General features: G+C 36.9%; 1 protein-coding gene across 5 annotated transcripts in view; it reads left to right on the forward strand.

Annotated features, from left to right (window-relative positions):
- The window catches only part of LOC133644195 (tumor protein 63-like), a 498,490-nt gene that overhangs the window by 380,026 nt on the left and 90,964 nt on the right, over positions 1 to 27,500 (forward strand). For 3 of the 5 annotated variants that reach the window (XM_062038537.1, XM_062038538.1, XM_062038541.1), the window contains exons 2-3: positions 2,032 to 2,166; positions 8,124 to 8,235. The exons of 1 other annotated variant lie outside the window; for it this stretch is intronic. In XM_062038537.1, the coding sequence (XP_061894521.1) occupies positions 2,032 to 2,166; positions 8,124 to 8,235 (247 nt within the window). Of the gene's footprint in view, positions 1 to 2,031; positions 2,167 to 8,123; positions 8,236 to 25,108; positions 25,262 to 27,500 lie in introns of those variants that run through there. One more of the 5 variants, XM_062038539.1, reaches the window with a different exon arrangement.

The raw sequence follows: 27,500 nt of genomic DNA on the forward strand, positions 1-27,500 counted from the left end.
CTTTTGGTTTGTTCTGTGTGGTGTTTGTGTCTCCTCTCAATTGCTCTGTTTATTGCACTTCTGAGTGTTGCTGGCTCGGCTTTGCTTTTGGAATTGGATTGCATTGTTACGGTATTGCTGTGTATTGTTTTGTTGGACTGATTAATTAAAAGAAAAATAATAATAATAATAATTTAAATAAATAAATACATTTTAAAAAATCGATTTTTTTAAAAATGAGAATCGATTCTGAATCGCACAACGTGAGAATCGCGATTCGAATTCAAATTGATTTTTTCCAACACCCCTACTATATATATATATATATATATATATATATATATATATATATATATATATATATATATATATATATATATATATATATATATATATATATATATATATATATACTGTGTATATATATACATATATATACATCCTAATGATGACTATGTATTTACAGTATATATGTTTGATGCATATGTGTACATATATATATATATATATATATATATATATATACTGTGTATATATATACATATATATACATCCTAATGATGACTATGTATTTACAGTATATATGTTTGATGCATATGTGTACATATATATATATATATATATATATATATATATATATACTGTGTATATATATACATATATATACATCCTAATGATGACTATGTATTTACAGTATATATGTTTGATGCATATGTGTACATATATATATATATATATATATATATATATATATATACTGTGTATATATATACATATATATACATCCTAATGATGACTATGTATTTACAGTATATATGTTTGATGCATATGTGTACATATATATATATATATATATATATATATATATATATATATATATATATATATATATATATATATATACACTAGGGCTGCAACAACTAATCGATTAAAATCGATTATAAAAATAGTTGCCGATTAATTTAGTCATCGATTCGTTGGATCTATGCGCATGCGCACAGGCTTTTTTTTTTCTTTCTTTTTTTTTAAATAAACCTTTATTTATAAACTGCAACATGTACAAACAGCTGAGAAACAATAATCAAAATAAATATGGTGCCAGTATGCTGGGTTTTTTTTCAATAAAATACTGGAAAAGATAGAAATGTAGTTTGTCTCTTTTAGCCGATTATTAATCGATTAATCGAAGTAATAATCGACAGATTAATCGATTATCAAATTAATCGTTAGTTGCAGCCCTAATATATACATTCTTATGATGACTATGTATTTACAGTATATATGTTTGATGCATATGTGTGTATATATATATATATATATATATATATATATATATATATATATATATATATATGTGTGTGTGTGTGTGGAAAAAATCACACATATATATATTGCGCTCTACCACGGTATTGAGCACTATTTTTTTAAATAATCTAATTAAGACATATAAATATATATATATATATATATATATATATATATATATATATATATATATATATACACATTCTTATGATGACTATGTATTTACAGTATGTATATATGTTGGATGCAGACATAAAATGTTGTCATGATGGAATATTGCTGTTTGTTGACAGGAAGGGGAATTCCACTCAGGCCCTAAATAGTACCAGCTTCACATTGCCTGTCCAGCTGTACTCCAACCACAACTTACATTGGCGTGTTGTCGGCGGGGGTGGTGGTGTTGGAATCCGTCTGTCTCGGGGGAGGGGGGGTGTTGTCAGCGTGCGCCACTTGAGCAGCAACAATGGCGCTGTGAGCTGTGAAGCAGGTGTAATGTTTCAGGTCAAAGTGTGAATGGTGCATTATGTGCAGGACAAATATTCACTATTATGCAGGATGACTCCTCCACAATAGTCCTGGTCTCTCTCTCCCCCCCTAGCTGGGTGGCCACCCACCCCCCCCCCCTCCCCCGCCCGCACGACAACAGCGTTTTATCCTGGAAGTCGGCGGCTTACTGCTCTTTTGAAAGACGAGCGTCTGACCGAGGACCGTTCTAAACCGCCCTCTCCTCCCCCCCTCCCCCCGCAGACTCCGGGAGCCCTCGTCCCGCTTGTCCTGGAGAGACGGGCCCTTCCTCGGCGCCGCGCCCCACAGTCAGTCCACGCCGACGGCCGAGCTCCTGAGCCAGGACGTCTTCAACCAACTCTTCGACATGTTGGACCAGTGAGTTCTCCTTCTTGTCCGCCGGCACAAACCTACCACACCCGAGTCAACATAGCTAACAGGAAGTCAACACCCACCAAAATAAATGCGTTACCCAAGAGACACGGTCATGAAATCAAGTCACGGACGAGTCGATCATGGCTTGTGAGTTTTTTTACTGAACTGACCAGTGCTTTTTTCTCCGTTAACTTTCTCACACCTGCTGCCACTAGCTAAGTTTAAATGGGATACCAAGTAACTCCACTAACAAGTCACTCCTTCAAGTGGAATACATTAGACCAGGGGTCACCAACACGGTGCCCGCGGGCACCAGGTAGCCCGTAAGGACCAGATGAGTAGCCCGCTGGCCTGTTCTAAAAATAGCTCAAATAGCAGCACTTACCAGTGAGCTGCCTCTATTTTTTAAATTGTATTTATTTACTAGCAAGCTGGTCTCGCTTTGCCCGACATTTTTAATTCTAAGAGAGACAAAACTCAAATAGAATTTGAAAATCCAAGAAAATATTTTAAAGACTTGGTCTTCACTTGTTTAAATAAATTCATTCATTTTTTTACTTTGCTTCTTATAACTTTCAGAAAGACAATTTTGGAGAAAAAAATACAACCTTAAAAATGATTTTAGGATTTTTAGACACATATACCTTTTTACCTTTTAAATTCCTTCCTCTTCTTTCCTGACAATTTAAATCAATGTTCAAGTAAATGTATTTTTTCTATTGTAAAGAATAATAAATACATTGTAATTTAATTCTTCATTTTAGCTTCTGTTTTTTCGACAAAGAATATTTGTGAAATATTTCTTCAAACTTATTATGATTAAAATTCCAAAAAATTATTCTGGCAAATCTAGAAAATCTGTAGAATCAAATTTAAATCTTATCTCAAAGTCTTTTGAATTTCTTTTAAAATTTTTGTTCTGGAAAATCTAGAAAAAATAATGATTTGTCTTTATTAGAAATATAGCTTGGTCCATCCATCCATCCATCCATCCATTTTTTACCGCTTATTCCCTTTGGGGTCGCGGGGGCGCTGGGCGGAAGGCGGGATACACCCTGGACAAGTCGCCACCTCATCGCTTGGTCCAATTTGTTATATATTCTAACAAAGTGTAGATTGGATTTTAACCTATTCAAAACGTGTCATCAAAATTCTAAAATTAACCTTAATCAATTTTCAAAGTGATTCGAATTAGCTAGTTTTTCTCTTCTTCTTTTTTCGGTTGAATTTTGAATTTTAAAGAGTCGAAATTGAAGATAAACTATGTTTCAAAATTTAATAGTCATTTTTTTCGTGTTTTCTCCTCTTTTAAACCGTTCAATTAAGTGTAAATATCATTAATTATTAATAATAACATAGAGTTAAAGGTAAATTGAGCAAATTGGCTATTTCTGGCAATTTATTTAAGTGTGTATCAAACTGGTAGCCCTTCGCATTAATCACTACCCAAGAAGTAGCTCTTGCTTTCAAAAAGGTTGGTGACCCCTGCATTAGACTCTTGGACGAAGCAACCGTTGAGTGATCCCATCTGTAAAACATTATATCAGGGGTCCCCAAACTTTTTGAACCGGGGGCCCTGCTATATATATATATATGTATATATATATATATATATATATATATATATATATATATATATATATATATAAACAAATACAATCCAAACGGTCTTTTCCGTAAACTGAACAAAAGTCATATGTCCACTGATGTTTCAAAACTCTACACTCGGAGTCTAATTTATGTTTCCCCAACGATTTCGCCATTTTTTCTCCTCGTGCACTAATTGACTAAAAAGATTGCGCACTTGCCGCCTTTATGGCGCAAGCGTGATGACGTCCCGTTACCGCTGGGAAAATGCATTTTTAGACAATATGATTTGCTTGAGACCCAAAAACAAGTGGTAGAAAATGGATCGATGGATGGGCGAATAAGGACAGATGAAAAAAAATTTATAGATGCCCTTTTTTTTTTTTTTTTAGTCGGGACTCCGCGCGGGCCGGATTTTGGACGCTGGCGTGCCGTATATGCCTAGGAGACTCAGTAACAAGCGGTAGAAAATGGATTGATGGATGGGTGAAAAAGAACAGATTAAATTATTATTATTTTATTTTTTTTATTTTTTTTATTTTTTACTGGGTACTACCTGCGGGCCGGATTTTGGACGCTGGCGGGCCGGATCTGGCCCGCGGGCCGTAGTTTGGGGACCCCTGCATTATATAGAGCAGGGGTCACCAACCTTTTTGAAACCAAGAGCTACTTCTTGGGTACTGATTAATGCGAAGGGCTACCAGTTTGATACACACTTAAATAAATTGCCAGAAATAGCCAATTTGCTCAATTTACCTTTAACTCTATGTTATTATTAATAATTAATGATATTTACACTTAATGGAACGGTTTAAAAGAGGAGAAAACACGAAAAAAATGACAATTAAATTTTGAAACATAGTTTATCTTCAATTTCGACTCTTTAAAATTCAAAATTCAACCGAAAATAAGAAGAGAAAAACTAGCTAATTCGAATCTTTTTTAAAAAATTAAAAAATAATTTATGGAACATCATTACTAATTTTTCCTGATTAAGATTAATTTTAGAATTTTGATGACATGTTTTAAATAGGTTAAAATCCAATCTCCACTTTGTTAGAATATATAACAAATTGGACCAAGCTATATTTCTAACAAAGACAAATCATTATTTCTTCTAGATTTTCCAGAACAAAAATTTTAAAAGAAATTCAAAAGACTTTGAAATAAGATTTAAATTTGATTCTACAGATTTTCTAGATTTGCCAGAATAATTTTTTTGAATTTTAATCATAATAAAGTTGAAGAAATATTTCACAAATATTCTTCGTCGAAAAAACAGACGCTAAAATGAAGAATTAAATTAAAATGTATTTATTATTCTTTACAATAAAAAAAATAAATTTACTTGAACATCGATTTAAATTGTCGGGAAAGAAGAGGAAGGAATTTAAAAGGTAAAAAGGTATATGTGTTTAAAAATCCTAAAATCATTTTTAAGGTTGTATTTTTTCTCTAAAATTGTCTTTCTGAAAGTTATAAGAAGCAAAGTAAAAAAAAATTATGAATTTATCTAAACAAGTGAAAACCAAGTCTTTAAATATTTTCTTGGATTTTCAAATTCTATTTGAGTTTTGTCTCTCTTAGAATTAAAAATGTCGGGCAAAGCGAGACCAGCTTGCTAGTAAATAAATACAATTTAAAAAATAGATGCAGCTCACTGGTAAGTGCTGCTATTTGAGCTATTTTTAGAACAGGCCAGCGGGCTACTCATCTGGTCCTTACGGGCTACCTGGTGCCCGCGGGCACCGCGTTGGTGACCCCTGTGATAGAACATTTATAACACAAAGATCTACATAGACAGGTAAACCAGCTAACTAGCATCCTATGAACGTGGAGGAAAGAATATTACCGTCAATTATTAGACGGGAACAAAAACAACATATGCACTGCAAAAAGTCAGTGTTCAAAAACAAGAAAAAAATACAAAAATGAGGGGTATTTTATTTGAACTAAGCAAAATTATCTACCAATAGAACAAGAAAATTTGACTTGTCAAGACTTTCCAAAACAAGTAAAATTAGCTAACCTCAATGAACCCAAAAATACCTTCAAATAAGTATATTCTCACTAAGTGCATTTTTCTTGGTAGAAAAAAAAAAGAAGACCTTTTTGCTGAATATGTTGAAAAATATTCTTAAATGAAGTAAATGCTAGTGCCATTATCTTGACATAATGATATGCATTACATTTCTTCAAACCAGCAAACTTATACTAAAAACTAGTTTATTGTTCTTAATGAAAGGCAACAAGGCAAGCGCTTGTTACTCTCGGGGTCTCCTAGCCGCTCAGGCAAATCATGTGGTCTAAAAATGCATTTTTCCATGGATAACATGACATCATCGCACCAAGGGCGTGCTCTTTCAGTCAATTAGTGCACATATATACAGCCCCGCCCCCGGCCACAATTTTTTTAATTGTAATTTTAAAGAATTCATCTGAATTTGCATGAATTATTTCTGTTCAAAATTGTTACAAAATGTTAAATGTTTAAATATTAACTGTCAGTTTACTGTACTGTGCCAACTGTACTACTATATGAGTACCTGTTTTCTATTGTTTCATTGAAAATAAAACAGCAAAGTCCATTTGGCCGTCATCTGTTTTAATTATGAGACACAATTGTGTCAAAGTCGTGATTTTTTTTTTAATGCTTGAAATAAGAAATTATAACTTTGAAAAAGTAGTTTTATACTTGTGAGTGTTGATGACACAGCTTTGCAACACTTGATATTCTAGTTTCAAGCATGTTTTACTCAATATAGCTCATCAAATCTCAGCAACAAGCTGTAATATCTTACTGAGATCATTTAGGACCAAAACACTTAAAACAAGTAAAACACTCTAACATAAAATCTTATGTATGGCCGCACAAGTCCCGGGATGCCCAAAATGTCCATAACACACCCAGGCGAGTCCAGCAAAAGTCCCTAAAAATGTTGAAAATACCTACCCAGGTTCGAGTCCCACAAGTCCCGCCGCCGGCCAGGATGCCCAAATTGTCCAAAACGCGCCCACCAAAGTCCCACGGGAAGGCAGGGAGAAAAGTGAGAAAAGTCGGTAAAATGTCCAAAACACACCCAGCAAAGTCCCACGGGAAGGCGGGTAGAAAAGTGAGAAAAGTCGGTAAAATGTCCAAAAATCACACCCGGGTTCGTTCCATGTGGGACTCCAACCTGGGTAGGTATTTTGAAAATTTTTGGGACTTTTGCTGACTTTTGCAACTTTTATCCCCCCTCCCCGTGGGACTTTGCTGGGTGTGTTATGGACATTTTGGGCATCCCGGGACTTGTGGGACTCGAACCTGGGTAGGTATTTTGAACATTTTTGGGGACTTTTAACGACTTTTCTCACTTTTCTCCCCCCTCCCCGTGGGACTTTGCTGGGCGCGTTTTGGACATTTTTTGCATCCCGGGACTTGTGCGGTCGGCGGCGGGACTCGTGGGACTGGAACCCGGGGAGGTATTTTGGTCAAAATTGGGAATTTTGACCATTTAGTCCGCCTTTTCCCCCTCTTCTTCCATGCCTTCCTGTGCACCATTGCTGGGTGTGTTTTGGACATTTGGACCAAAATAGTTTCAAGCATGTTTTACTCAATATAGCTCATCAAATCTCAGCAACAAGCTGTAATATCTTACTGAGATCATTTAGGATCAAAACACTTAAAACAAGTAAAACACTCTAACATCAAATCTGCTTGGTGAGAAGAATTATCTTATCAGACAGAAAATAACCAAAAATCACCCTTATTTGAGATATTTCATCTTACTTACATTTCACTTTTTGCAGTGTAGCTACGTTTAAATGGGATACCAAGTAACTGGACTAACAGGTCACTCGTTGAAATGGAGTACATTAGCCTCTTGGACAAAGCAACCGTTCAGTGATCTCATCTGTAAAACATTATATAGAACATTTATAACACAAAGATCTACCAGCTAACTAGCATCCTATGAACGTGAATATTAGCGTCAGTTATTAGACGGGAACAGAAACAACATATCCTAAATAGCATCATTTAAAATGCTGCTTAGAAGGATTACTCTCAATACTTCTCAGACGGAAACGTAAAATCCCGGATAAGTTGAGGACTTAAAGCAGAGTCTGCTTGTAAGTACTCTGTGTGTGCGCGCTGCTGAACATGCTCCTCTGCTGGTAAAACCAGCAATGTCACGACGTCATGCCTGTAAAAGAAACCAAAAAAAATCAAAGATGGGGAAGTGGTACTTTTCAAACAGAGTATAGTACCGTTTTTGATTCATTAGTAGCACCATACTATACTAGTACCGGTATACCGTACAACCCTAGTCTATGGCGATACGGTTTTACCGCCCAGCCCTACATTGTGGTAATGCTTGCCTGTCTGTGTCCAGATCCACCATACATTCAGTCTACAGCGAGGGTCCGACTCACGGCTCTGCGGGGAACACCATCCAGATCAGCATGGACTGCATCACCATGCACCAGCCGGACCAGACGCTCGCTGTAAGTACCAAACTTTGCCGTGCGCATGGAAAAAGTCGCATGAGAACGCTGGCGGACACTTTTGCCGGCTAAATGACTATCACTATTTACTATTACTTAGGGGTGTAACCAGGCTGACCATACGTCCTCTTTTCCCCGGACATGTCCTCTTTTGCGGGGGTGTCCGGGCGGGGTTTCTTAAATGCCTCAAATGTCCGGCATTTTGAATTAGGGTTGCGTGTATTTTCAACGTACGTACAGGGTTAAATTAAGAAGGGGTTAAAAAAACCAAAACTGAAGGTGCGCACACCTAGCAACATTCGTGAGGGAGGGGCTGAGACACGGAGCGAGAGAGCTAGTGAGTGGAGAGAGAGACATGGAAACAAGAAATGCCGTCCTGGCCGTGACACATGGGAAGCAGAATGCACTGTGTGCAAAGCAGGAACGTATGTATCTGTGGCAAATAAAGGGGCCAAAGATCTACTAGCCCATATCCACACTACAAAGCACAAAACAGCTGTGCAGGGCGAGAGCTCGTCTGCTGTTTTTTGTTTAAATTTAATTAACTTGTTTTGAGGCATTATTTATGTTCACATTATATACAAGAGGTTATTTTGAATATTTCTACCTCTGCAATTTTTTTTCCCAAAACTGTGAATGTTACAGAATATAAGTGTGACTTATTTTGTTATACTGTCAAGCAGTGTTGGCGTTAACGCACTTTTTGTGTCTTTTTAACGCATTGAAATCAGAAAGGACGCAGATTATTAATTTAAAACATTTTTTTTTTACCATTTGTGGCCCACAGCTAATGTTTTAAAGGCCCATGGCACATTCTAAAAATACTATTAAAATAAACAAAAACATAACAAAAGTGAAATAAAAAAGCTTCAAGGTGAAATGTAATTTAGAAAAAGTTGCAATGTTGACTAATAAAACAAAGCTGTTTTTTTTTCTTTCAAACTGTCATTGCTCAAAACATAATATTGAATCAAAATCAATGTTATCATGAATTATTGACCTATCAAAGGTTCCCATTACTTCACATCAAATATTCCACTTTGATTTGACTTTGTTTACCGGCCAGCCACACATTCTGGAAATGCTATTGCAAAAATAAAAATGAATGAGGTGACATCTAACTAGAAAAAGTTGTAATGTTGACACAAAGCTGCCATGCAGGCTGTTTTTTTTTCTTTTGTCTTTCTTTATTTTTCTTTTTTTGCCATTGCTCAAAAAAAAAAATAATGACAAAAAAATCCATGTTATAATGAATTATTTTGAAGGCTCCAATTACTTCAAATATTTCACTTTAAAATGTTTTAAGTGGTAAATATGACATATATTGTGTATTTGCCATATAAAAACATCAACATTTTATTTGACAAAAGAGCATAAAACAAACAACATAATAGTTCAAACTAGGGCTGCAACTAACGATTAATGTGATAATCGATTAATCTGTCGATTATTACTTCGATTAATAATCGGATAAAAGAGACAAACTACATTTCTATCCTATCCAGTATTTTATTGAAAAAAAACAGCATACTGGCACCATACTTATTTTGATTATTGTTTCTCAGCTGTTTGTAAATGTTGCAGTTTATAAATAAAGGTTTATTGGAAGAAAAAAAAACAACTCTGCGCCTATATAGCATAGATCCAACGAATCGATGACTAAATTAATCGGCAACTATTTTAATAATCGATTTTAATCGATTTAATCGATTAGTTGTTGCAGCTCTAGTTCAAACGTAAAATGGCCAGATATATCTGAAGTTGATCTCCTAACTTAAGTGTTGAAAGTAAAAGCAAAACCTAATAAAAATGTATCACTTTATGAGTGGGGCACCTTTTGGATCCCAAATATATTTGGTGGTATTGTATTTATCTTTTTACTGTGATTACTCAAAAATATTAAAGAATTAAAATCAATGCATAATTCATCTATTAGGGCTCTAATTACTAAATACTGCATATTTCAGTTTTACTATAAAAAACAAAGTTGTTTTTGACATAAAAGCCATAAAACCTTTTTTTTTAAATTACTTTATATCAGGGGTGCTCACACTTTTTCTGCAGGCGAGCTACTTTTCAATTGATCAAGTCGTGGGGATCTACCTCATTCATATGTATAATTTATATTTACTTATTTATGAAATATATGTTTTTGTTAACAAGTTAAAGGTGTTTAATGATAATGCAAGCATGTTTAACACATATAGTTAATATTGTTAATAAATTATAGGTGTTTAATGATAATACAAGAATGTTTAATACATATAGTTAATATTTTTAACAAGTTAAAGGTGTTTAAAGATAATGCAAGCATGTTTAACACATATAGTTAATATTGTTAATAAATTATAGGTGTTTAATGATAATACAAGAATGTTTAATACATATAGTTAATATTGTTAACAAGTTAAAGGTGTTTAAAGATAATGCAAGCATGTTTAACACATGTAGTTAATATTGTTAATAAATTATAGGTGTTTAATGATAATACAAGAATGTTTAATACATATAGTTAATATTGTTAACAAGTTAAAGGTGTTTAAAGATAATGCAAACATGTTTAACACATATAGTTAATATTGTTAACAAGTTAAAGGTGTTTAATGATAATACATGCATGTTTAACACATATAGATTCCTTTCTTTCATGAAGACAAGAATATAAGTTGGTGTATTACCTGATTCTGATGACTTGCATTGCTTGGCATCAGACGGTGGTGCTGATAACTTCCACATTTTCAAATGGAGGAGAAAAAAAAGTCCTCCTTTCTGTCCAACTCCACATGAAAGTGGTTGGTTTTTGCCATCTTATTTGTCCAGCTTCCGTACTCTTTTGTATACACTTTACAAGAAATACATTGGCGGCAAACTCCGTAGCTTGCTAGCTTGTGCACGCCAGCTTTCTGAGACTCTTAGCGCAGGCAGGATGAAGCAGAGCTTTTATTGTGAAGGCAGGAACTGTGCAGTCGGTCTTTGGAGTTTTGACGACAGGTACGGCGCCAGAGTCTGTTGAAATAAAAAGTGTTTCTCGCCTTCCTGTCGGTAATTTTTTCTTAATAATGAGCTGGCAGCAGCCAGCGTCATCTCAGAAGACCCTCGGGTGCCATGAATGTCAATCATGTGACGAAAGTGACGTCATAGTGAAGATTTATGATCGCTCATTTTTAGGACTATTTTTTTAATGCCTGGCTGGCGAACGACTGACACACCCTCCGCGATCGACCGGTAGATCGCGATCGACCGGTAGATCGCGATCGACCGGTAGATCGCGATCGACGTAATGAGCACCCCTGCTTTATATCAACTTGAAGTTGATATAGAGATTTACTGTAAGCGTTAAATAAATAAAAAATAATAATAATTTGACTTATTTTTAACATTTTAATGACTGAGACTCTTTATGGTCCCCGGGACCCCTAAAGGTAAAATAAATAAATAAATCCATATTTTTTGTTATGGTTTAAAAAGGAAAAATATCAAAATGGCCCCTACATGCTTTAATTTTTCCGTGTGTGGCCCTCAGTGGGAAAAGTTTGGACACCCCTGGCTTAAAGGCCTACTGAAATGAATTTTTTAAATTTAAACGGGGATAGCAGATCTATTCTATGTGTCATACTTGATCATTTCGCGATATTGCCATATTTTTGCTGAAAGGATTTAGTATAGAACAACGTCGATAAAGATCGCAACTTTTGGTCCCTGATAAAAAAAGGCTTGCCCCTACCGGAAGTAGCGTGAAGTAGTCAGTTGAACATATACGCAAAGTTCCCTATTGTTTACAATGATGGCCGCCAGAAGTGAGAGAGATTCGGACCGAGAAAGCGACGATTTCCCCATTAATTTGAGCGAGGATGAAAGATTTGTGGATGAGGAAAATGCAAGTGAAGGACTAGTGGGGAGTTGAAGCTATTCAGATAGGGAAGATGCTGTGAGAGCCGGGGGTGACCTGATATTCAGCTGGGAATGACTACAACAGTAAATAAACACAAGACATATATATACTCTATTAGCCACAACACAACCAGGCTTATATTTAATATGCCACAAATTAATCCCGCATAAAAACACCTAGGTGTTTGTTATGCTAGCTCCTAGCTCCTAGCTCCTAGCTACTAGCTCGAGCTAGTTATAGCTCGAGCGGGTAATATGGACGGGATCCCGTATATATAACCCGCCAATACAATTCAAACACCTGCACAACACACACACTCACTCAGCCGAAAGAACCGTTCACCTAACCCAAGGTTCATAAAGTTTATATATTTAATCAAAGTTACGTACATGACACGCACGTACTGGCAAGCAATCAAATGTTTGGAAGCGCGCGGGTGGGACCTGATATCCAGCTGGGAATGACTAAAACAGTAAATAAACACAAGACATATATATACTCTATTAGCCACAACACAACCAGGCTTATATTTAATATGCCACAAATTAATCCCGCATAACAAACACCTAGGTGTTTGTTATGCTAGCTCCTAGCTCGAGCTAGTTATAGCAAGCGATCAAATGTTTGGAAGCGATCTCACGGTATCGTGTCTGCGTCTGTTAACAAAGTCAAAGTCCTCCTGGTAAGAGTCTCTGTTGTCCGAGTTCTTCGATCTTGACTGCATCTTTCGGGAATGTAAACAATGAAACACCGACTGTGTTGTGTTGCTGACTTCCCTCGCAAAATACTCCGCTTCGCACCGACTTTCTTCTTTGCTTGCTCAGCTTCTTTCTCCATAATGCAATGAACAAATTGCAACAGATTCACCAACACAGATGTCCAGAATACTGTGGAATAATGACATGAAAACAGAGCTATTTCGTATTGGCTTCAATGGGGAAGCCATACCCGTGTTCTACTGGCTACGTCACGCGCATACGTCATCCTCCAAAGGAATTTTCAACCGGAAGTTTAGCGGCAAATTTAAAATGTCACTTTATAAGTTAACCCGGCCGTATTGGCATGTGTTGCAATGTTAAGATTTCATCATTGATATATAAACTATCAGACTGCGTGGTCGCTAGTAGTGGCTTTCAGTAGGCCTTTAAAGGTGAAATGTAATTTAGGAAAAATTGCAATGTTGACTAATAAAACAAAGCTGTTTTATTAGTCATTGCTCAAAACATAATATTGAATCAAAATCAATGTTATTATGAATTATTGACCTATCCAAGGTTCCCATTACTTCACATCAAATATTACACTAAGAAAAATATTTTTGGTGGAAGATTTTGCAAATTTGGTAAATTAACTAGGGATGTCCGATAATGGCTTTTTGCCGATATCCGATATGCCGATATTGTCCAAGTCTTTAATTACCGATACCGATATCAACCGATACCGATATCAACCGATACCGATATCAACCGATATATACAGTCGTGGAATTAACACATTATTATGCCTAATTTGGACAACCAGGTATGGTGAAGATAAGGTACTTTTTAAAAAAATGAATCAAATAAAATAAGATAAATAAATTAAAAACATTTTCTTGAATAAAAAAGAAAGTAAAACAATATAAAAACAGTTACATAGAAACTAGTAATTAATGAAAATTTGTAAAATGAAGTGTTAAAGGTTAGTATTATTAGTGGAGCAGCAGCACGCACAATCATGTGTGCTTACGGACTGTATCCCTTGCAGACTGTATTGATATATATTGATATATAATGTAGGAACCAGAATATTAATAACAGAAAGAAACAACCCTTTTGTGTGAATGAGTGTGAATGGGGGAGGGAGGTTTTTTGGGTTGGTGCACTAATTGTAAGTGTATCTTGTGTTTTTTATGTGGATTTAATTAAAAAAAAACGATACTGATAATTTCCGATATTACATTTTAACGCATTTATCGGCCGATAATATCGGCAGACCGATATTATCAGACATCTCTATAAATAACCCAAAAATGTATACTTTGTCATTTTCTTACTGTACCGAAAATGAACCGAACCGTGACCTCTAAACCGAGGTACGTACCGAACCGAAATGTTTGTGTAGCGTTACACCTAGGGATGATGTTTGATAAGGAATTATCGAGTTCGAGCCTAATATCGAATCCTCTTATCGAACCGATTCCTTATTGATTCTCTTATGGAGTCCAGATAGGTTGTTGTATATGGAAAAAAAACACACAATATTTGGTTTAACAAAAGCTCACTTTTATTATATAATAAAAAAATAAAATCTAATAAATAAATAAATATTGACTGTTGTTACCCAAAGTATATTAAGTGGGATTTTTCAGGGAAACAAATATATACAGTAACACAAAAACAACCTGTCTCTGTGATCACTATAGGTGTATAAATAATAATATAGTGTTAAATAAAATCAGTCCCTTGGGCACAAAACTGAAAATAATACAGCTCTCCAAAAAGTGCACTTCTGCTGCTATTTGACATAACTGTTTGTTATGATGCTTTGACATTTTTGCACTTTATTTATTGAAAGAAAATTCTATGAAGAGAAAAGTTGTTTGCAAATGTGGTTACAATGCTAAAAAAATGAAAAGTTAAAGCTAAAAAAAGAAATACACTTTATTGAGTTAACATTATTTCTTTATAGGGGGAAAAATGTTATGAGCTAGAGAATATAACAACTACACTACCCAGCATGCAACGGGAGTGACGAGCATGCGTGGTAGCCCCGAAAAGTGTTGCATGTCGTCACCTGTGAAAGTAAACGTCAAGAACTCAGCCAACACGCCTCGTCTGCATTATTTATAATTAGACAGACAACACATATACGGTGTGATTTTGTTTTGTTTACAAGGAAAGAAAAACAAAAGTTAAAAAAGGGAGATGTGTTGTATATATATGTATGTGCTGCGGTTGTTTTAAGAAGGTTGTGACAGCTGCCGTAAAGGAGGTGCGTTGCTAGCCTGGTTGCTATGTTTCCGGTTGGTGGTAAAAGTGTTGGTCATGTGTTTGTACCCTGCTCAAATCTCTCAGTAAAGTTATTCGATGGATTATACCTTTTGTTTTGAACTTTATTACACCTTGGAGCGCTTTTTCCCGTCCATTGTTTTCCTGCTTTCGCTATCTGCGCCTAATGACTGAGCTACGTGACGCCATTTCTTGTGATGTCACACGGAGCATTTCTGGTCGAATAAAGAATCAACTCTTTTCCTTTACTATAGTGGTCTCGATAACGGGTACCGGTTCTCAAAAAGGGATTCCAGTCCGAGGACTCGGTTCTTTCCTTATCAAACAACCGGGAAAACCGGTTTCGAGTATCATCCCTAGTTACACCCCTACTATTACTATATTACTCCTCCTGGTTTTCGTGGACAAGCCCCGCCTTCCTGCGCTGGCATTGGCTGGGGGTTTTTCTCCCCCCGGGCGTCACTCATGCACGTCACTGAGTGGGCGTACCTCAACAAATAATGGCTTCATGTCCATCATGATTTTCATGCTCAGAATGTGACTTAGACCAACTTTAATGATCCACGAGGGAAATTGTTCCACACGGTAGCTCAGTTACAAAGGATGGAAAGGACAAGGATGGAAAGGATAATGCACACAAGGCCACAAAAAGAGGTGGAAAACTAAAGGTATAAAGAAGGGATTCTTTTTAAACACACATATTTTTGTTCTGTTGTCATTCCTGGCTGGCTGGTGGCCTGGGAGCGTGAGGAGGAAGTCTGCTCGTTAAGTCATCATCGAATAATTAGGAACTAGAAGGCATCTTACTTTGAATCAAGATCCTCATTGTTGGTCTATTTGTTGTGCTTCTATTCATTTATTTAGTCCACAGTTGGGATGGCTGTCTTTCGTGGGGCAGTACAGCAACTCGAGGGTTCCAGGTTCGATCCCCATCCCCATCCTAGTCACTGCCTTTGTGTCCTTGGGCAAGACGCTTTACCCACCTGCTCCCAGTGCCACCCACACTGCTTTACATGTAACTTAGATATTGGCTTTCACTATGTAAAGCGCTTTGAGTCACTAGAGAAAAGCGCTATATAAATATAATTCACTTCACTTCACTTTATATACACATCCATACACACATATACAGTATATATTTGGCTGCAACAACTAATCGATTAAATCGATTATAAAAATAGTTGGCGATTAATTTAGTCATCGATTCGTTGGATCTATGGTATGTGCAGAGGCAATTTTTCTTTTCTTTTTTTTTTTCTTTTTTTTTTTATAAACCTTTATTTATAAACTGCAACATGTACAAACAGCTGAGAAACAATCAAAGTAAGTATGGTGCCAGTATGCTGTTTTTTTCCAAATAAAATACTGGAAAGGATAGAGATGTAGTTTGTCTCTTTTATCCGATTATTAATCGATTAATCGAAGTAATAATTGACAGATTAATCGATGATCAAATTAGTTGTTAGTTGCAGCCCTAATACATATATATATATATATACATACATACATACATATACACATATATATACTGTATATACATGCATATAGTCATACATATGCATATATATACATACAGTATACACATACATATACATATATACACATACATACATATACATACACATACATATACAATTTTTATATACACACATATATACATATATATATATATATTAGGGCTGCAACTAACGATTAATTTGATAATCGATTAGTCTGCCGATTATTACTTCGATTAATCGATTAATAATCGGATAAAAGATCAACTACATTTCTATCCTTTCCAGTATTTTATTGAAAAAAAACAGCATACTGGCACCATACTTCTTTTGATTATTGTTTCTCAGCTGTTTGTAAATGTCGCAGTTTATAAATAAAGGTTTATTTAAAAAAATTTAAAAAATTAAATAAAATTAAATAAAAAAATCTCTGCGCATAGCATAGATCCAACGAATCGATGACTAAATTAATCGGCAACTATTTTAATAATCGATTTTAATCGATTTAATAGATTAGTTGTTGCAGCCCTAATTTATATACATATACATATATACATACATATGTATACACATATATACATACACATACATACATACATATATACACATATACAGTATATACATACATATATATATATATATATATATATATATATATATATATATATATATATATACATACACACATACATACATACACACATATATATACATATACACATATACATACATATATATATACAGTATATATACATATATACATACATATATATATATACATATATATAAATACATATATATACATATATATATATATATTAGGGCTGCAACTAACGAGTAATTTGATAATCGATTAATCTGTCGGTTATTACTTCGATTAATCGATTAATAATCGGATAAAAGAGACAAACTAAATTTCTATCATATCCAGTATTTTATTGGAAAAAAAACAGCATACTATCACCATACTTATTTTGATTATTGTTTCTCAGCTGTTTGTAAGTGTTGCAGTTTAAAAATAAAGGTTTATTAAAAAATAAAAATAAAACAAATCATAAAAAATAATAATAATAAAATAAAAACTCTGCACATAGCATAGATCCAACGAATCGATGACTAAATTAATCAGCAACTATTTTAATAATTGATTTTAATCGATTTAATCGATTAGTTGTTGCAGCCCTAATATATATATATATTATATATATATATATATATATATATATATATATATATATATATATATATATATATATATATATATATAATATATATATATAAGGTATATATAAAGTGATAGAGGTGTAAGTTGACAGGTTATTGCACATTATTGTGTTTCACAGTCCAGTATTATTGCACTTATCAAGAGGCCATTTGGGATATATTGCACAGTCCAACATTATTGCACATTATAGTGTGAACAATAAAAAGACATGACACATGAGGACATGGTTACAACAACAACAAGCATAGATTTTACGGTTAAAAAACCCCATTTTGTCTGCGTTCAAAGTCCACAAGTTGGTTGACTGATGAGAACATGGTGAGTGCTGGAGGTGAAGGTCGCCAAAGGTCGTGCAACGCAGCGTCCACTCGCTTGGAATTTCCCGCGGACGCTCTTGATGCTGCGTTATCAGGAGCCGCCGTCTGTCAGGGTCCAGATATGATCTCACGCTGACCTTTGACCCCGCCAAGAAGTTGACTTTCCCTTTCCACTAAAACGCTCCCAACTCGTACGGCAGAATAAAATACATCTGCTTGGCGGAGTAATGACCCCCGGGGGGGGGGGGGGTGAGGGGGTGATTAATGGCCCCGCCCCCACTTTGCTGTGACGGCCACGCCCACATCCACAAGGCACGCCGCTTCCGCGGTTCCTGGTCCGCCCAGGTGGAGGTGTTTAGTGGCCCCGGGGGGGCCCATTTGTATTGCGGAGGGGTTTTTATGTTGAATCTGAAATTCCTTTTGTGAGTTTCTCCAACCCCCCGCGGGGCGACAATTTAACACATCAGCTCGCAAAGGCTCACGGACGGGCGGGTGGTGTGGCCCGTGTAAGGAATGCGGCAGAAGAAACGCTATATCCTACCCCAAACAGCTGATGGGACGCCCTGATAACGCTCGGATCAGCTGAGCTTTCAGGACGCCATGGGGGAGGCAGAGTGACTCCATCGACACTGAGAGATCTCCTTACATGTTTGTGTTAGCCGCAACCTTCTGGAACCTTCCGCTTTCTGCCCAGAACCTGGCAGGTGTCAAACGCCACATCTGATGGAAATAATATGTCATTAGGTATCATCTCTGCTTTCTAGAGATGTCCGATAATGGCTTTTTTTTTGCCAATATCCCCATATTGTCCAACTCTTAATGACCGATTCCGATATCAACCGATACACTGCAAAAAGTCAGTGTTCAAAAACAAGGGGAAAAATACAAAAATGAGGGGTATTTTATTTGAACTAAGCAAAATTATCTACTAGGGCTGCAACAACTAATCGATTAAATCGATTAAAATCGATTATACAAATAGTTGCCGATTAATTTAGTCATCGATTCGTTGGATCTATGCTATGCGCATGCGCAGAGGCTTTTTTTTTTTTTTTTTTTTTTTTTTTTAAATAAACTTTTATTTATAAACTGCAACATGTACAAAACAGCTGAGAAACAATAATCAAAATAAGTATGGTGCCAGTATGCTGGTTTTTTTCAATAAAATACTGGAAAGGATAGAAATGTAGTTTGTCTCTTTTATCCAATTATTAATCGATTAATCGAAGTAATAATCAACAGATTAATCGATTATCAAATTAATCGTTAGTTGCAGCCCTATTATGTACCAATAGAACAAGAAAATTTGGCTTGTCAAGACTTTCCAGAACAAGTAAAATTAGCTAACCTCAATGAACCCAAAAATAGCTTCAAATAAGTATATTCTCACTAATAACAAGTGCACTTTTCTTGGTAGAAAAAAAATGAGACCTTTTTGCTCAATATGTTGAAAAATATTCTTAAATGAAGTAAATGCTAGTGCCATTATCTTGACATAATAATATGCATTACATTTCTTGAAACCAGCAAACTTATACTAAAAACTAGTTTATTGTTCTTAATGGAAAGTCAACAAGGCAAGCGCTTGTTACTCTTGAAACTACATTTCTATCCTTTCCAGTATTTTATTGTAAAAAAATAGCATACTACTAGCACCATACTTATTTTGATGATTGTTTCTCAGCTGTTTTTAAATGTTGCAGTTTATAAATAAAGGTTTATAAAAGAAATAAAATAAAATATTTAATTTAAAAAAAACAACAACACTGCGCATAGCATAGATTCAACGAATCAATGACTAAATTAATCGGCAACTATTTTAATAATCGATTTAATAGATTAGTTGTTGCAGCCCTAATATATATACATATACACATACATATGTATACACATATATACATACACATACATACATACTTTTTTTGCCAGTATCCCCATATTGTCTAACTCTTAATGACCGATTCCGATATCAACCGATACACTGCAAAAAGTCAGTATTCAAAAACAAGAAAAAAAATACAAAAATGAGGGGTATTTTATTTGAACTAAGCAAAATTATCTGCCAATAGAACAAGAACATTTGGCTTGTCAAAACTTTCCAGAACAAGTAAAATTAGCTAACCTCAATTAACCCAAAAATACCTTTTAAAATAAGAATATTCTCACTAATAACAAGTGCACTTTTCTTGGTAGATAAAAAAATGAGACCTTTTTGCTGAATATGTTGAAAAATATTCTTAAATGAAGTAAATGCTAGTGCCATTATCTTGACATAATGATATGCATTACATTTCTTGACACCAGCAAACTTATACTAAAAACTAGTTTATTGTTCTTAATGGAAAGTCAACAAGGCAAGCGCTTGTTACTCTCGAAACTACATTTCTATCCTTTCCAGTATTTTATTGAAAAAAAATAGCATACTGGCACCATACTTATTTTGATGATTGTTTCTCAGCTGTTTTTAAATGTTGCAGTTTATAAATAAAGGTTTATATAAAAAATATATATATATATTTAATTTAAAAAAAAACAACAACTCTGCGCATAGCATAGATTCAACGAATCAATGACTAAATTAATCGGCAACTATTTTAATAATCGATTTTAATCGATTTAATAGATTAGTTGTTGCAGCCCTAATATATAAACATATACATATATACATACATATGTATACACATATATACATACACATACATACATACTTTTTTGCCAGTATCCCCATATTGTCCAACTCTTAATGACCGATTCCGATATCAACCGATACACTGCAAAAAGTCAGTGTTCAAAAACAAGAAAAAAATACAAAAATGAGGGGTATTTTATTTGAACTAAGCAAAATTATCTACCAATAGAACAAGAAAATTTGGCTTATCAAAACTTTCCAAAACAAGTCAAATTAGCTAACTTCAATGAACCTAAAAACACCTTAAAATAAGAATATTCTCACTAATAACAAGTGCACTTTTCTTGGTAGATAAAAAAAAAGAGACCTTTTTGCTCAATATGTTGAAAAATATTCTGAAATGAAGTAAATGCTAGTGCCATTATCTTGACATAATGATATGCATTACATTTCTTGAAACCAGCAAACTTATACTAAAAACTAGTTTATTGTTCTTAATGGAAAGACAACAAGGCAAGCGCTTGTTACTCTCGGGGTCTCCTAGCCGCTCAGGCAAATCATATGGTCTAAAAATGCATTTTTCCATGGATAACATGACATCATCGCGCCAAGTGTGTGCTCTTTCAGTCAATTAGTGCGCATATATACAGCCCCGCCCCAGGCCAACATTTTTTTAATTGTAAATTTGAGGAATTTATCTGAATGTGCATGAAATATTTCTGTTCAAAATTGTTAGAAATGTTAAATGTTTAACCCACTATGGACTGGACTCTCACACTATTATGTTAGATCCACTATGGACTGGACTCTCACACTATTATGTTAGATCCACTATGGACTGGACTGTCACACTATTATGTTAGATCCACTATGGACTGGACTCTCACACTATTATGTTAGATCCACTATGGACTGGACTCTCACACTATTATGTTAGATCCACTATGGACTGGACTCTCACACTATTATGTTAGATCCACTATGGACTGGACTCTCACTATTATGTTAGATCCACTATGGACTGGACTCTCACACTATTATGTTAGATCCACTATGGACACTATAGTGGATCTAACTACATTAGTGAATACTGTAACACTAATGTAGTGTTACAGTATTCACAGCTGCAAAGTCGAGGACTCTAAGTGTGTTGTTGGAAGATAATTAGAAGTTTGTTTAGGCCAGCTAATTATCGCCCTGACAGCCTTTAAAGCGTTCATGTGCTGCTGACCCCCCCAGGCCCCCCCAGCCCCCCCCCCCCCCCCCCCCCCCCCGGGCCCCCAGTGAGAAGGGTGTGGCTCATAGCCGTCTTAAGTCCTCAGACACTTTTCAAATGCTTGTGACCAAAGGGCAAGTCCCCCCCCCCCCCCTAAACCAACACATTACATCTGCACAGAAGCTCTTAGAGTGAAATAATGAAACATTTCTTTTGTATTTTGTCTTTTTACTGACATTTGAGCAGCTTAGTCATGTGATTTCTTCCAGCAGATCAGTAAACGATTTCGGGATGGGTTTTTTTTTTCATATTGAAATAAATGTTTGTTTTGAAGATGCACTTGCTCGATGCTAATTTACGTTGGATATGCCATATACGTGCTACTGGTTAGCATTAGCGATTTTACATGGCGATTTCAACCTCTCAAAATGTGTCAATAAAAACTACAATTCAGATGCTCGTTAAAATCAAACAGCGGTTGCTTAATAAGTACAACATTTACTGTGCGACTCCACAAAAGACGAGACTCTCGGCTTGATGGCAAAGACTACTTCCTAAACGCCACTCCCATCTAACGCCTTGGACTTGCAACTTTATGTTGCACTTGAAATGTGAAGATAAATAGAAAATATTAAAACAAGATAGAAGAACTGGACAGCTCATTATTAAATGTTGTAATTAAAAAAAATATGATAATGACCTGCAGCTAGCAAAGAACGCTAATAATCGGCAGCTAGCAAAGAACGCTAACATTCGACAGCTAGCATAGAGACGCTAATAACTGGCAGCTCGCAGAGAACACTAATGACCAACAGCTAGCATAGAACGCTAATAACTGGCAGCTAGCAGAGAACGCTAATAACCGGCAGCTAGCAGAGAACGCTAATAACCGGCAGCTAGCAGAGAACACTAATGACCAACAGCTAGCATAGAACGCTAATAACCGGCAGCTAGCAGAGAGCGCTAATAACCGGCAGCTAGCATAGAACGCTAATAACCGGCAGCTAGCAGAGAACGCTAATAACCGGCAGCTAGCAGAGAACGCTAATACCGGAAGCTAGCATAGAACGCTAATAACCGGCAGCTAGCAGAGAACGCTAATAACCAGCAGCTAGCATAGAACGCTAATAACCGGCAGCTAGCAGAGAACGCTAATAACCGGCAGCTAGCAGAGAATGCTAATAACCGGCAGCTAGCAGAGAATGCTAATAACCGGCAGCTAGCAGAGAACGCAAATAACTGGCAGCTAGCAGAGAACACTAAAAAAACTGGCATCTGGCATAGAACGATAAAAAACGTCTGCTGGCATAGAACGCTAATGACCGACAGCTAGCATGGAACGCTAATAACTGGCAGCTCGCAGAGAACGCTAAAAACTGGCAGCCAGCAGAGAATGCTAATGACCAACAGCTAGCATAGAACGCTAATAAACGGCAGCTAGCAGAGAACGCTAATAACCGGCAGCTAGCAGAGAACGCTAATAACCGGCAGCTAGCAGAGAACGCTAATAACCGGCAGCTAGCAGAGAATGCTAATAGCCGGCAGCTAGCAGAGAACGCAAATAACTGGCAGCTAGCAGAGAACACTAAAAAAACTGGCATCTGGCATAGAACGATAAAAAACGTCAGCTGGCATAGAACGCTAATGGCCGACAGCTAGCATGGAACGCTAATAACTGGCAGCTCGCAGAGAACGCTAAAAACTGGCAGCCAGCAGAGAACACTAACAACCGGCAGCTAGCATAGAACGCTAATAACTGGCAGCTCGCAGAGAGCGCTAATGACCGACAGCTAGAATACACCCTAATGACCAGCAGCTTGCATAGTACGCTACCAACTGGCAGCTCACAGAGAACGCAAATGACCAACGGCTAGCAGAGAACGTAAATAACTGGCAGTTAGCATAGAAGGCTAATGACCGACAGCTAGAATTAAACCCTAATGACCAGCAGCTTGCAGAGAACGCTAATAACTGGCAGCTAGCATAGAAGGCTAATGACCGACAGCTAGAATTAAACGCTAATGACTGACAGCTAGAATTCAACTTTAATGACCGGCAGCTTGCAGAGAACGCTAAAAACTGGCAGCTGGCATAGAAGGCTAACAACTGACAGCTAGAATTAAACGCTAATAACTGGCAGCTAGCATAGAAGGCTAATGACTGACAGCTAGAATTAAACCCTAATGACCGGCAGCTTGCATAGAACGCTAGTAACTGGCAGCTAGCATAGAACGCTAATAACTGGCAGCTAGCATAGAACGCTAATGACCAAAAGCTAGCAGAGAACGCTAATAACCGGCAGATAGCATAGCACGCTAATAAATGGCAGCTAGCATAGCAGGCTAATGACCGGCAGCTAGCATAGCAGGCTAATGACCGGCAGCTAGCATAGCAGGCTAATGACCAGCAGCTAGCATAGCAGGCTAATGACCAGCAGCTAGCATAGCAGGCTAATGACCAGCAGCTAGCATAGCAGGCTAATGACCAGCAGCTAGCATAGCAGACTAATGACCAGCAGCTAGCATAGCAGGCTAATGACCAGCAGCTAGCATAGCAGACTAATGACCAGCAGCTAGCATAGCAGGCTAATGACCAGCAGCTAGCATAGCAGGCTAATGACCAGCAGCTAGCATAGCAGGCTAATGACCAGCAGCTAGCATAGCAGGCTAATGACCATCAGCTAGCTCCCCAAAGAAATCTCCAGTGCTCATCTGTGATGGCTACAAGACGTCTGGAGGAGTCACATTGTTGTTACCATCATAGCTCGGGGGTCGGGGGGGTTCATTGGTATGCTAACTAGCATTAAAGCTGCCTCTCGTGGTTACTGGACCTTTTGTTGCCACGGATCGGTTCTTCCTGCTGGATGGTTGAGTCCTGGTCCTGGTCCTGGTCCTGGTTCTGGCAGCACGTAGTCAAGCTGAAGGATTGTGACGCCAAAGGTCACCTGCTCGGTCTTCATGGCCGTGTGGAGGAATGTGCTGGAGCCTCACCTCGCTGAGATGGGTGTGGACTCACTCAGGTACCTCACAGGTGGCTCCTTAGGCCCCTCCCCCCCAGGCTATATAGCAGCCCTCCCATGGATCCTGCAGGATCTTCCCGCCTGTCCCACGTAGTCTCGCCATCCAACCTCCCGTCGAGTGCGGAGAAGAGATTTTTTTGCTGGTAACCCTGGAGCCGGTGGAGCAAACAGCAGCCGCTCTGCTCAATCTCAGCGCCAACATGTTGTACCTGGAGACGGGCACCAGCACGCCGTACAGCGAGGTAAGCCCGCCACCGCCTTCCTTTTGGCAATGATGGCAAACTTTGAATGGGAGTTGATGCTTTTTATTCGGGATTGTCGCTCGTTCCATTTCTACCTTAAATTGCTTTTTTACCAAAAGCGAAACGCGGGTGTGTGAAAGCGAAGCGCTGTGATTGACGGCGGCTAAACCGGCGAGCTCCTTTGCCGCCGGTTGCACACCGCTAGCTTGGTGTCTCTTTTGGGGTTTTGGTCTTTGGTGCAAAGGTGAGAAGTTTTTTCTCAGATTGCAGGTTTGCGTTCAGCAGGTGTGTCTTTCAACCTGTTGTTGAGCGGGGGGGGCGGGGGGGGGGGGGGTCTTAAGTGCTGTCCGGCTCAATCCCTCCACTGAGCCACAGAGCCGAGGATCAGGTTGCGCCATCTAAACCCCCCCCCCCCCCCCCCCCAGCCCCCCAGTCACCCAGTCACCCAGCCCCCCAGTCACAGGCCTCCCGGGAGCCGACACGGCCTCCAGAAGCGGACAATGTCGGGCGCTGCTCTTTGGTGGCGGGCTGGTAATTGCTTTAATGGCGTGTTGATGTTGATACAATCAGGCCACACCTCTTTTAATGACCCCCCCCCTCCCTCCCTCCCTCAGGCCAGGTCTGCTCGGGTTCCTGCCGTCCGTCCACGGCTGCTTTTTTTGCTGGACATTGACAGAATGTGTATAGTTCTCTAAGTCTTGTCCTGTTTGAAAGGCTTTTCACGGGTTTTAAAAAGCATCACATTTATGGATTTTGCCAAATTTAAGGCCTTAAAAGCATTTAAGTTAAAGTCCAGAGGTATTAAAAAAATTACCGCACCCACTAAATTTTAGAAAAATTTAAATTTTTCATATATTAGTCGCACTGGACTATAAGTCGCGGATAAATAAACTTGTGAAATGAGTTATTTACACAGAAATATTTAGTAAATGTTTATTTCCATACCTTAATTGTTTCCAAACGGTGCAGTAAAACGGCTGATCGAACAAAACAGAAGCCAACGTCATGGACCCGCTAGCCGCGGAAGATAAACAAAATTAATAACAATAAACTGGCGTTTTGGTGAATTTACTGAGGAATTTGAAAGGCTTTTCACAGGTTTTAAAAAGCATTAAAAGTCATTTTATGGATTTTGCAAAACTTAAGGCCTTAAAAGCATTTAATTTAAAGTGCAGAGGTATTAAAAAAATTACCGCACCCACTAAATTTTAGAAAAATTTAAATTTTTCATATATTAGTCGCAGTGGACTATAAGTCACGGATAAATAAACTTGTAAAATGAGTTATTTACACGGAAATATTTTGTAAATGTTTATTTCCATACCTTAATTGTTTCCAAACGGTGCAGTAAAACGGCTGATCGAACAAAACAGAAGCCAACGTCATGGACCCGCTAGCTGCGGAAGATAAACAAAATTAATAACAATAAACTGGCGTTTTGGTGAATTTACTGAGGAATTTGAAAGGGTTTTCACAGGTTTTAAAAAGCATTAAGTTATTTTATGGATTTTGCAAAACTTAAGGCCTTAAAAGCATTTAATTTAAAGTCCAGAGGCATTAAAAAAATTACCGCACCCACTAAATTTTAGAAACATTTTAATTTTTCATATATTAGTCGCACTTGACTATAAGTCGCGGATAAATAAACTTGTGAAATTAGTTATTTACACAGAAATATTTAGTAAATGTTTATTTCCATACCTTAATTGTTTCCAAACGGTGCAGTAAAACGGCTGATCGGACAAAACAGAAGCCAACGTCATGGACCCGCTAGCTGCGGAAGATAAACAAAATTAATTACAATAAACTGGCGTTTTGGTGAATTTACTGAGGAATTTGAAAGGGTTTTCAAGGGTTTTAAAAAGCATTATATTTATGGATTTTGCAAAACTTAAGGCCTTAGAAGCATTTAATTTAAAGTCCAGAGGCATTAAAAAAATTACTGCACCCACTAAATTTTAGAAAAATTTTAATTTTTCTAAAATTTAGTCGCACTGGACTATAAGTCGCGGATAACTAAACTTGTAAAATGAGTTATTTACACGGAAATATTTTGTAAATGTTTATTTCCATACCTTTATTGTTTCCAAACGGTGCAGTAAAACGGCTGATCGAACAAAACAGAAGCCATCGTCATAGACCCGCTAGCTGCGGAAGCTAAACAAAATTAATAACAATAAACTGGCGTTTTGGTGAATTTACTGAGGAATCTGAAAGGGTTTTCACAGGTTTTAAAAAG

Source organism: Entelurus aequoreus, linkage group LG27 (genome assembly GCF_033978785.1).
Source record: "Entelurus aequoreus isolate RoL-2023_Sb linkage group LG27, RoL_Eaeq_v1.1, whole genome shotgun sequence".
NCBI lineage: Eukaryota > Metazoa > Chordata > Actinopteri > Syngnathiformes > Syngnathidae > Entelurus > Entelurus aequoreus.